At 30.3% G+C, this 11896-nt stretch overlaps 1 protein-coding gene across 5 annotated transcripts; it reads right to left on the bottom strand.

Moving 5' to 3' along the window:
• Nucleotides 1–2283: 2283 nt before the first annotated feature.
• LOC113849081 (putative DEAD-box ATP-dependent RNA helicase 29) lies at nt 2284–9598 on the bottom strand. 5 transcript variants are annotated; one of them, XM_027478681.1, is made up of 11 exons: nt 9159–9598; nt 7899–9060; nt 7747–7804; nt 6533–6649; nt 6334–6382; nt 5470–5546; nt 5288–5340; nt 4720–4801; nt 4569–4625; nt 4319–4457; nt 2284–2856 (listed from the first exon to the last, which is right to left on the bottom strand). In XM_027478681.1, the coding sequence occupies exons 1-11, from the start codon at nt 9511–9513 to the stop codon at nt 2651–2653; spliced, it is 2355 nt and encodes a 784-aa protein (XP_027334482.1). In that variant the 5' UTR covers nt 9514–9598; the 3' UTR covers nt 2284–2650. The 5 variants fall into 5 exon arrangements, with proteins under 5 accessions (XP_027334482.1, XP_027334483.1, XP_027334486.1 ...); XM_027478682.1 differs by having other exon boundaries at nt 2331–2856; nt 5470–5543; nt 9159–9585; XM_027478685.1 differs by having other exon boundaries at nt 2450–2856; nt 4307–4457; nt 6334–6379; nt 9159–9585.
• Between the last annotated feature and the right edge of the window lie 2298 nt (nt 9599–11896).

Raw genomic sequence — 11896 nt, 5'->3', positions numbered from 1 at the left:
TTAGGCCAATACTGATTTTGTTAGGGACTAAATTAGTATTACAGTTGTTTTTAAAATCAATTCCATATTTAAAATGAAAGAAAAATATTTGAAAGACTGAAATGTCACATATTGCACAAATTTTACTTGACTTTTATCTTCTTTTTATCGAACTATGCTTTTGTCCCCAAATATTAAAATGCCCTCTTAACTACTATTTAATTAAAGCCCTTGTAAGAATGACAACGGGTACTGTCAAAAAAAAAAAAAAAAACACCTACAATAGAAAGAGAAATTCTTGCCAAGTGGGTTTAGATTTGAGTGTAGTTATTGGCCTATAAAATTTTATAAGAATTTGAGATTATAGGCACTTTATTATCCAACCTACCTAATACTTGCATTTATTTACTAAAATAATTTCTTAATAAAAAATAATAAAATTACACTTGCATTCCTACAACTTTATAGTCTCCACTCACAAATCTTATTTTAATTATTTAATCTCTTAATCACTTTAAGTTTTTACATTTTTCATCCAACATCTTTGTCGTCGTAGTTGTATTGTAATGTTGTGTTGTGAAGTTATTTTTCAACTTCAATAGTTAAAAAGCTTTGTCAGTTAATTACCTAATAAGTTCAAGTTTATCATTAGGATGTAACATTTAAAAAAATATAGGTAATGAATGTGGATGTAGGTTTTTAAACATCGGAGAAAACTCTCATTTTAGCTCTTTCAATAATTTTAAGATAAGTCAAATTAATTTAACTAAGTAAAATTATATTATAATTCTCAACATATATTTCATTAATCATTTAAGTCTTTATTATCACCTTAACGTTAGTTTTCTTAATAAACATGTGACACATTAATTATTACCTTAGCATTAATTTGATAAATAACACTTAATGATGACATAACTAGAAATCTATAATTTTTTAAAAATTTCATCAATTTTGATTCTTAAAAATATCTCAAACAAAATTTGTCAACTTAATCTCTAAAATATTTATAATTTTTAATTAATTGATTTAATTATTATAATTTAGTCTCTTTCTTCCTTATCATTATCATCTTTATTTCATAATTTATTTATTTATTTTAAAAACTTCAAACTCATCACTTCACACCATTGAAAATTTTTTCAAAATCATTCATCTAATTATTCTTTTCAGTATAATACTTTCATAAATTTTACTTCATTTATCAATTTTTTTATTTAGTTTAGTTTTTATTTTAATTTATAAAATTTTACATTAATAAAAAGAAATCTTTATGTCACATTACAGAAGACTTTATTTCAAAAAATATATATATACATTGTCGGAAGTCTTTACTAAGACTAACCAGTAAAAAGTCAACAGTCTTTATCAAGACTAACTATCAAGACCAACTAGTAAAAAATTAACAGTTAAAAACAAACTTATAAATCAATTTTCTCCGGTAAAAAGTCTTAATATCATATTTATTTAGAAGAAAAATAAAAAATATATTTTTATTATGATTTTATAAAAAGATACTTAAATACATTTATATTGCCAAAAAAGTTAAAAGATTAATTGGTCAAAGTTTTATTACAATTTCTTAAAATGCTCTTGGATAACATACCTTTTAAGTTGATGATGGCTGGAACTATTTCTCAAGACACTAAACACTGGAACTTAAACTCTACCCCCATCAAAATTGCTAAAATTGAACCACCAAATCCTACTCTTACCACAACTACTAACCACCATCACCATTCACAACAATATCATCACAAACCTAGGTACCACCATAAGACAAGCTATGAGAAACACCATGCCATCACCTTCCAATTAGTCATTATTGTTTTCTATTTAACACAAACTTCACTACTACCATAACAAAAGAAGAACAGTTGGAGTTTGTTGATTTAAGTTGTAGGACCAAATGGATTGATTAGCGAGTATTTAGGGACTAATTTGAGTCATTAAGATTTTTTTTCATAATCAAATTGATAGATTTTGAGATTTAGGTTTTTTTTATATACTAAATGAATTTTAAGAGAAATTATAAAGTCTCATCAAGATCAAATTATCACGTCATTATTAAATGTCACATTCAAATAATACTTGACGTGTCAAATTAGCAAGTTCATGAGAACAACTATTGTCTAGCTAATAGTAAAATATTAACAATCGATGATTGCATATGCCAAGTGTTTACGGTAGTTTTACTTAGTTTAAGGAACAATTTGACTTGTCCTATAAATATTGAAGACTAAAACGAAGTTTTCTCGAAAAATGAGGACAGATACTAAAATTGCTATTTACACAAAAAAAATCAAGAAATAAGTAGTTGTTTTAAATTGAATATAAAGATAAATAATTAAACTCTAAACGCACGTGGGGTAAACCCATGCAGAGCATTGATTATGGACCAAAAAAGAATAAGGGTTTGCAACTGATCCGCTATTCCAAAGAAAAGTAATCAAGGGGCAGAAGTGCCCAGGTGTGATCCCCGTATACAGCAACAAGTGTAATAATGATTACTTTGAACAAACAAAATTCGCTGGCGAACCAATAAAAAATTTGAACAAAAATCCACTTTTGCCATCACTTGGGTTCACTTCCCTCCAACCTCTCACAAAAATTTTGACGACAAACTTTTTCCCTTTCCCGCACAATCAATTTCTAGAGCTTCAAACAACCTCTACCTGCCTTTTCTTCTTTTACCATTTTTGCCAAATTTTTTACCCTTTGTCGACTTGCTCTTTACATAAGAAATCCTGTTGGCTTTTTTCTGCCTCTCCTTCCGAATTTGATCCATATCTTTGATTTCAGAACGCACATGGGAATTGGGCATCAAATGCTGCTTCTTGCTGCCTTTAAAGTTCCTACGACCTCCTCGGTAAGATCCTGCATAAAATGAATTCAGAAAGTTGTAAATTTTTGGTTTATGTGAAGTATAACCAAACCTTGAAAGACCTTTATGGAAGTTGTGATATGATTGATCCCACTGCCATCAATGATATTAATGATTGCAATGACCGGAAAATTGGAGAAATGGGTGAAAATGAGGAAACTATTGAAAATGAACATGATGATACTTTAATTTGGGGACTGGTTGCTGATGCTATTGTGACTGAATGGCCTACACTTACACTAGGCAGTATACTAGATTGAAGAAAAAAGATGCTGCTAATGGCTCTAGGAAGGGGAAGGGTATTACAATAGGAAGATATGGAAGATGATACAAAAACTGAAGGGGAGGAAGAATACATCTACAAAACTAACACCTAGAGTTACAATGAAGAGGATTATCTTTAAGAAATTGAATCAGATTATATTAGGGTTTTAGACTGCCAACATATTTTTTTCTTATCCTTTACTTGTTCATAATTATGCATATGCTGCGAATTATTAATTTATGAGTATTATTTGTGTAATTATGTGCATAAGTGCAGATTATATAACTATATGAAAACATCAGAATAGTTGTCATCCAGCTATGCGCTATCCTGCTATAGTACTTTCAGGATTGCCTGCTATCTGAGATTGATAACTGTGGTACTTACACCACCATAAGGTATTCAAATTTCAAATGCTATTTTGGAATGGTTGTTTAGTGCATCTTTGACTGAGCTAAAATACAACCATTCCCCTGTTTCTTTTCTTTAATGCTTTTTGGCAAAAAATGTAAATCCAATTATTGGCTATAAATATATTTCCTATGTAAATCTCATCACTAACTGCAACTATAATGTAATATTATATAAGGCTTACTTTGTTCTTATTTATCTGTCCATGTAGAAATTCAAGACAATATTAATAGCTATTCTTCTACTAATATCCTTTTGTCCATATAAAATATTTATACTATTTGAGTAATTCAAGAATAAAAAAAAGACCCACTAATAAAGGCTAAATTAGTAAGTTCAACAATAAATTCTAACAAAATAACTTAATTCCTTGGTCTGTGTAATTTCTTCTCTCTAGACAAATAAATAGGAACAGAGGTAGTCTCTGATATAATATAATGAGACCAATTTAGATGCTTACTATGCATAACCCATATTGTGATTGAAAAGTTAAACAAACTATCTAATGTAATAAATGTTATAAGTCTGATCCTCTTACAAGTTTATTGGATTTAAATATTTCATTGAATCTAGTAAACTCTTACGGTTGTACCATATTCTAAAGAAGCCAAAAAGCAGACATAAGAGCACTTTAAATGTAAATGACATGATAAGAGCGGAAACAAGATAAGAAAACTGATGCAATCTCCTACAATATATTTCTTTTGGATGACAAGAACTAATTTACCAATATAACAATATGCGTCCAATGTAAAAAAGTGAAAAACCAGATACATTACCTGCCAAACTTGTTGGTTCCTGAGGATCACCATCATTATTTGCCCCTTTAAGAGATACCTTACTGTGCGAGCGTTCTTTCCACTTCTTATAAATACCAGTCTTGGTGGCCTTCGTTTTCGCACCACTCTCTGTCTTGATCTATTCTCAAATAGAAAATATAAATATTATGTCGAGGTAGGTGAATAAAAGAATCTTATCTCGTGTAGTAAGTACTACCAATATAACAATAGGGCCTTATAAATATTGTACCTTTCCATTAGCTGCAACCCGGTCACCATTGTTTAACTTGATGTACTTTTTACTCCTCTGACACCAAAAGTTTTGCACAAAATATAAACAAATTTTCATAAGTAACTTTTTAGTCTTTCTTTTTATCATTCAACTACAACTTTAGTATTACCTTATCCCAATGATACATTGATCTTTGTTTCTTAATGCCAGCACCATCATCCGCTACTAAATCTAAGACAGCTGCATCCAATCTAAAATATTGCATATCATTAGGACCAAAATTAAGAAAGGATGGGTAGTATAAGTAAAACAGAATCATATAACATACAAGTAAACTTGTTAAGCATCACAGAACAAACAGAATCAAATAAATGGCTTAGCATTACAGCCTCTTGATTATGAACTAATAATTATGGGCCAGCAGGATGTTTAGGGGGCTATTTGGTTTCAAAAGAAGTATTTTATTTTTCATTTTCTGTTTTCACTTTTAATAACAAAACTGTCACTTTGTTTTCATTATTTTTAGGTTTTTAAATATTTGTGTAAAAACAGTGAAAACATCTTGGAAGACAAAACAGCCCCGTACAGGAAACATCTTTTTTTACTGTTCCTACATATTTTTAAAAACAAGAAACAAACATAATGAAAACACCTGCCAGTCTTGCTCCCCCCTCCCCTCCTCAAAATAGCAAATAAGGGGGACTGATTAGCTATTATAAATATAAAACAAAATTTACCTATTTGACGCGAAGTCTTCATTAGCTTTTACTGAAAGGCCTGCCTCCATGTGCTGAGAATGATATTGAGATACAAGTTATATGGGCAACTAACTTTCAGTTTAAAAAAAGTATAACCACCACAGGGCATAGTATACATGTGTATGATGAACTATGCAATCGCAATCCAGATAGTGACTTACTTGATTTTTTGGTATTGAACTTATATAGTGATCCTCATCCTTGAAACTTTGTGGCTTTCTCTTAGAACCACATGCTGCTAAAACCAAAGGAAACAGAATCAGAAATTAATCATTACCGTTTGTCTTCCCCTTCCAGTCTCCTTTCACTCAAAATCCTAATAAAGCATACCCAAGTAAATGAAAACCTTAAAATTTTCTATCAATTTTAAATACTTAGAAGGACCCAATTCTAACTGCCAAGAAAGAGGTAATAAGCTTCAGGTATTAGGTTCTTTCAAGTACATGATACTATAACACAAAAAAGGTACTTGCTTGATAAAATAGGGAAAGAAAAAATTCAATATCAGGTGGATGGGGGCCCAGGCTACTGGGAGGGGGATGCTGTTGGACAGAACAACTATACACTCTTGGTCTATAAATGAATTATAGTTATAGGTAGTGATTTTTAGTGACTACCCTGGAGGATATAAGGTCAACTCAATTTAGTCAAAGCAAGCAATTAACAAAACCAACTCTGCCAACCATGTTATAAGCATATTTTTTTAGCTCCTTTTTGTCATTAATCAATTGTATTTCCACATTAACCTTTTTCCTTTCCCTTAATGTTTTTCTTTTGCTAAAGCCTATGACAAGAAGTTCTTGAACTTGGAAATTCATAGAAATCACCTCAACCACATTTCTACACCCTAGGTTGAAATAGAAACTAAAGTGACCATGATTAACAAATAACATAAAACCATTGCATAAGATACTATACTCAAAACAAGGGGGAAAGGCATCACAACGAGGATAATCCACTTACAAACTTAAAAATACAAATCAAACTTATAGAAAAGTATAATGACAATATATATGAAACAAAACCTTTTCTTCCTTTCTCCACAAAAGAAGTGATTTCTGATTGAATTTCCTCCTGCAAGAAGCAAATATACATATCCTCAAGCAATGAATACGAAGAAAAGAAAATTCAAAATAAAACTACTAACTAGATTGATTCCAATCAGTCAGCAGGTTACTTAAAAAAGGAGGTCAAATAATGCAAATCCAAATTTCAGCTACATACCTTTTCCTTTTCCTTTTCCTTAGTAATCTTAGATTGCTGTTCATGAACCAAATTTATAATATTCTCATGAATGGCTCTTTTCCTTTTCATAACATCAACCCATTGGCCAGAAGGGCCCTGCAATTATTGATCATCGTTTTCAATGTAAAGTTAAAGCAGAAAGCCAACAATATGGACATGCACATCATAACAGATATTTCAAGAGGGTTTTCAGGTGGCATGCAGCGTAAACTTGATAAACCTATAATCACATATCAGTGGAAGCAGGCACATGGGTTTAGCCATAACAACACCTGATTTTCAGTTTTTATCTGCAGAAGTTATTCTTTCATGCATTGTGTCATCTGTTTCTATTATGAAGAGTTCATGTAGTGGTCAAGCTTAGTGCTTCATTGCAGTTATTTTTTAAATTAAAATAATTATGACCAGGTCCAGTAATCCTGCTTTCTGAATCAGTCAGTCAGTTTTAGGAAGCCAGGGGGTAATCCTAGTCTATGTGTACTCCATGTTCAGTTTGTAGTAGACATAAGAAAATTAAAGAAAAACTTATATTCCCTGGAGATTCTACTTTGGCAATTAATTTCTCTTGGAGTGGGATTCTTTCTCTGGGAAAATTAGTAGATTATTTCAGTTACTTCTACTTGTATATTCCAGCAGTCTATCATAATTCCAACATGATATATCATGGAACATAAATGAAACATTGACAAGAACATTCAATATACACAACACAACCTAATCCTGAATACAACATACCCCAATTCAATCTAAGAATGAAATAAGAAATTGACTTAGAAGTAACCAAAATCAAAACAAAAGAATGCAACTGGAAATTGACATAAAGACAACCGTTTAAGTAATGAGGAATTGACATATAACTTTCTACAAATATTTCATAGCAAACCTAAATTGTATTAACCCAGCAAAGCATGAATTAGAAAATAGATTTGAATTCTGAAGAATCATGAAAAGATGATAGAAAGACATAGAAAAACAACATCATCCTCTATGATTATCCAACTTTCATGTATGAGAATATATTAAAATAGAAAATGTTAAATTGTATAAGAGAAGCATGAATTTTAATCACTGGAAGGGGGCAACAAGAAAAATGTCATTCTAGGTACCAAATCAAACAGTAAAGTCAATTCGACCAAATTATGGAATCCTAAACTGAACAAAAGAAGGATAATGCATTTAAAGTAGAAACTCACCTGCTGGTGCTTAGATTTTGCTGCTTCACCTTCAGCTTCCAAAATGGTCTGCTTTGGCCTGATATTGAATTATTAAAACTATGTGAATGTACAATCTATTAAAAGCAGTAAGTAGAAAGGATTCCAGCATATGAATATAATTTGGCACTCACCTAAACTTTTTCAAATGCTCAGAAAATGCAAGTGCCATTAACTCCCCCGTTTCCAACACATTCATGAACATCGGATGCAGCCCTTCACGAGGCAAATCCTTTACTCTCCTGATGGACTCCTTTGCGGGTAAGGGTTTTGTTTTAGAATATAAACGAAATGCATTTTTACAGGTTCTCTGCAACGATTCCAGTTCTGCCGAAGTATCAATAATTTCCCTAACTCTGTCTGAAACAAGGTCAATGACTTTTTGGGGGAAACGACCATAAATAGTTTCTCTATTAGCCATTGCCTGGTCATTTCTTGAAATTACTCCATCCATATCCTGCAAGACCTCTTCTTCGGTGGGAGCAGCTTTGATTGGTTTTGAGAGAAACAGATGAAGATCTAAAAGGTAAGCCATATCCTCGGAAGTCACAAAAGAATATGCCGTACCAGTACGACCAGCCCTTGCAGCCCTTCCAACTCGATGGACAAATATTTTAGGCTTGGGAGGAAAGTCCCAATTGATAACATTATCAAGTAATGGAATGTCAATACCCCTAGCCGCAACGTCTGTCACAATCAACAACATTGTCTTTCGAGCCCTAAACCTTGATACATGGATTTTGCGAGCATCTTGATCCATGTCACCATAACATACAGAAGGCTCAATACCCTCTTCACGAAACAAAATGTTGAGGAACTCCACATGATGTTTTGTTGATACAAAAATTAATGTCTGCTGATCAGGACCAATATGCTCCCTAATCAAATACAGCAAGGCCGCATACTTCTCTTCCTGCCTCATAGTGAAAAAGGCAAGCTTCAAATCAGGACTAATTTTAGTTTCCAAATCGAGACGGACAAGCTGAGGATCTCTCAAACCGGCCTTGGCAAATTCAGCAAGCGCACTGGGTAACGTGGCACTGAAAAGCAAGGTCTGACGGTTCTCGCCCAGCTGAGCAAGAATTTGATGCAGCTGCTCGGCAAAACCCATGCCGAATAAGCAATCAGCCTCGTCGAAAACAACATACTCCACACTGCGCAACGACATGTCATCGACCTCAGACAGATGGTGCATAAGCCTACCGGGAGTGGCAATTATAATGTCTGGACTCTGAGCTAACTCCTCAAACTGACTTTCCATACTATCACCGCCGACTAATAAACTAACACGAAGGTCTGAGGAACATAATAAAATAAAACAGAAAAAAACTATCAAAGCATGCCCTTGTAGTAAGTAACAGTAGCATCATCGTAAAAGATAAAAGAGAAAGAACCTGTGAAGTGGCCAAGCTCTTTGGTGAACTTGAGAGTCTGAAGGGCCAAGTCCCTAGTAGGGGATAAAATCAGGGCTCTAACTCCGCCCTGAGGGAGATGCTGGTTGAGGCGATGAATCATGGGGACAAGAAACGCAGCCGTTTTGCCAGAGCCAGTGCGAGCCATGGCAACCACGTCAGAGCCAGAAAGGATGAGGGGCATTGTCTTCCTCTGAATTGGGGTCGGCACTTGGTACCCCTTCCGCTTGATTCCTTTGAAAACATTAGGATTCAGACCAAGTGACTCAAACCCACCAGAATTCGCATTCTTCTTTTTCTTCTTCTCCTTCTTCGCACCCCTTCCTTCGCCTCCCATCTTCTGTCACAATATTTTCTTTCGCTTGCTCACGTCTATGGCCGCTCTGCTTCCAATTTCATCCCTCCCACTAACCCCAACCCCCCAAAGTAGGGTTTTATTCCGTTCCATTATTTGAATTTATTAATTTTTTTAAAAAAAATAAAATATTTTGAATATTTTAAATAAAAATCTACAAAGAAAATAATTTGTATAGTTTTAAAAATAAAAAAATTACGTATATGCTAAATTAAAAAGACAAAAAATAGAATTATTCCTTTATTTTATTTTATATAAAAAAATTAATATATTTTGCTTTCGTTGTAATTTTATTTATGTTTACTTTTCATACTTTTTCTAATATTCGTTTACTTCTCAAACTTTATTCACTCATTTACGTATATTTAAATTAATGGTATTACATGTGCTTTGCACGCACGCCTTATTAAAAATATCTTATAGCAAATGTTATATAATTATTTTATAAAAATAAAAAAAATCGAATAATTAAATAAAAATTTAATTTACATTCTAGAATAACTTATATAAAGAATAATTTTTTAATAATGTATTATATTTAACAACTATTTTTAGATATTAAATTTTACTAATTTAACTATTAAATTAAACAAATTTACTGATTAAGCATATCAAATTCATAAAATTTTATATAATTTTAAAATTATTAATAATTTATTGATTCATTTTATTTTAACATGTAATATATTTTTAAAAATATAAATAAATATTAATTATGAAATTATATTTTTAGATAAAGATGATTTAGTGAAAAGTTTAATAAATTGTCTACACAGTCAATAAAAGATTGAAGCTAATATAAAATTATCATTCATAATAATTTTATTTTAAAACTAATTAAATTAGATGCGTCTATTTTAAAACTGAAAACTACTCCCTGTGTTTCCGTTGCACATTCCCAAGTAAAATATCAATTATGATATCTTATTGAAATGAAATTTGTATTTGACACAAAAATAAACATTATCTTATAACTTGTTATTTAACTTTTCATTCTCAAAATTTTTAACTTTATTTATTTAGTATAATCTCAATTATCTTATACTTTCAAATATCTATCAATTCTATAAAAAATAATATAAAAATATTGTATCACTTTAACACAAATCACTGACGTAGTACACAGTCAAACTCAATAGCATATATATAGTCCTCAAAATAATATTGAATGATTTAATAGTTAAATTAACAAAATTTAGTATCTAAAAATATTATTAAATAGATTAAGTGCTCAAGACGTAAGTGGATTTATTCTCTTGTTTCAAATATCTTATCACTTTCTTTTACATATAAATGAAAACATTTATCATTGTAAAGTTTATTTTTGATGTACTATAGGTGTAAAATTTTTTACAATATCAATATATTAGAATACACAATAAGATTTTTAAATCAATCATTACAAAAATAAAAAAATATATTGATATAATAATTTATAATTGTAGAAAAATATTATATTGTGAGCCCATTTTAATCAAGTTTATTATTATATTATAGCCATATTTTAATATACTTTTTTATTTTTGCTAATTTATCAATAGTTATTATTTACTTGTATACAACGATTTGAATTTATTTACTATATTAAAATTTCATCATTCCATTTTGTTTACATTAATAAATAATATTTATTTATGTAATAATAACAATAATGGTATATCAAATACTTTATAAAAAACAATATTTTAATACTACCATAATCATAAATAGGTAATATTTGCTTGATTTAATTCAATAAGGTCTCAAATTTGAATTTTGAGAATGAAAAAAAAAAAAAAGAGTTTACTCCATCATGCTATGGATGTTTTTGGCTTAAATAAGAATAACTTTTGTAAATATATATATATATATATATATATATATATATATTCCTTATTTTTTATGGATTTTTAATTTAAAAAATACTTTACCCAAACCTGTCTAATAAAATTACAACTATTAAACTTTAAAATTTTGAGTCTAAATTAAATTTAAATAATTTTAGTTTGATATGATCAAGCTCAATGCGGGTTAAGCTTGCAAAAACCTAAAAAAAAAAAAATGAGATTTACACATTTTAAACACTATTTTTGTGAATCTAAATTAAATTTAGTCCAATTCACTAAATAAAATTTAGCCCAATTCACCATGTAGTACATGCAACATGCATCACATAGAAGTAATCACATGATTAAAATAAATAAATTTATATTGAGATAAGAGAGTTAATTTACATGCAAATTAAATTGAAATTCATCACATCTTAACTATCTCATGAATCCTAACTTTAAGAGAATCTTAAAAGGATTTTAAAATTGTAAAAGTCTAAAGTTACAAATATTAATTAATTTGATGGTTTATAATAAACTTTCCTAATTGCTATAGT

This window comes from Abrus precatorius, unplaced genomic scaffold, assembly GCF_003935025.1.
Source record: "Abrus precatorius isolate BTA unplaced genomic scaffold, Abrus_2018 Scaffold9, whole genome shotgun sequence".
Lineage (NCBI taxonomy): Eukaryota > Viridiplantae > Streptophyta > Magnoliopsida > Fabales > Fabaceae > Abrus > Abrus precatorius.
The sequence above is the reverse complement of the archived record's forward strand: the minus strand, read 5'-3'. Positions and strand labels throughout refer to the sequence as shown.

Excerpts from the sequence above, each read along its gene's own strand:
- LOC113849081 (XM_027478685.1), bottom strand. The coding sequence starts at position 9,513 with ATGGGAGGCGAAGGAAGGGGTGCGAAGAAGGAGAAGAAGAAAAAGAAG. Across the intron at positions 4,626-4,719 it reads CAATGTATCATTGGGATAAG|AGGAGTAAAAAGTACATCAA; the intron begins GTAATACTAAAG and ends TTTTGGTGTCAG. Across the intron at positions 2,857-4,306 it reads TTTGGCAGGTAATGTATCTG|GATCTTACCGAGGAGGTCGT; the intron begins GTTTTTCACTTT and ends CATTTTATGCAG.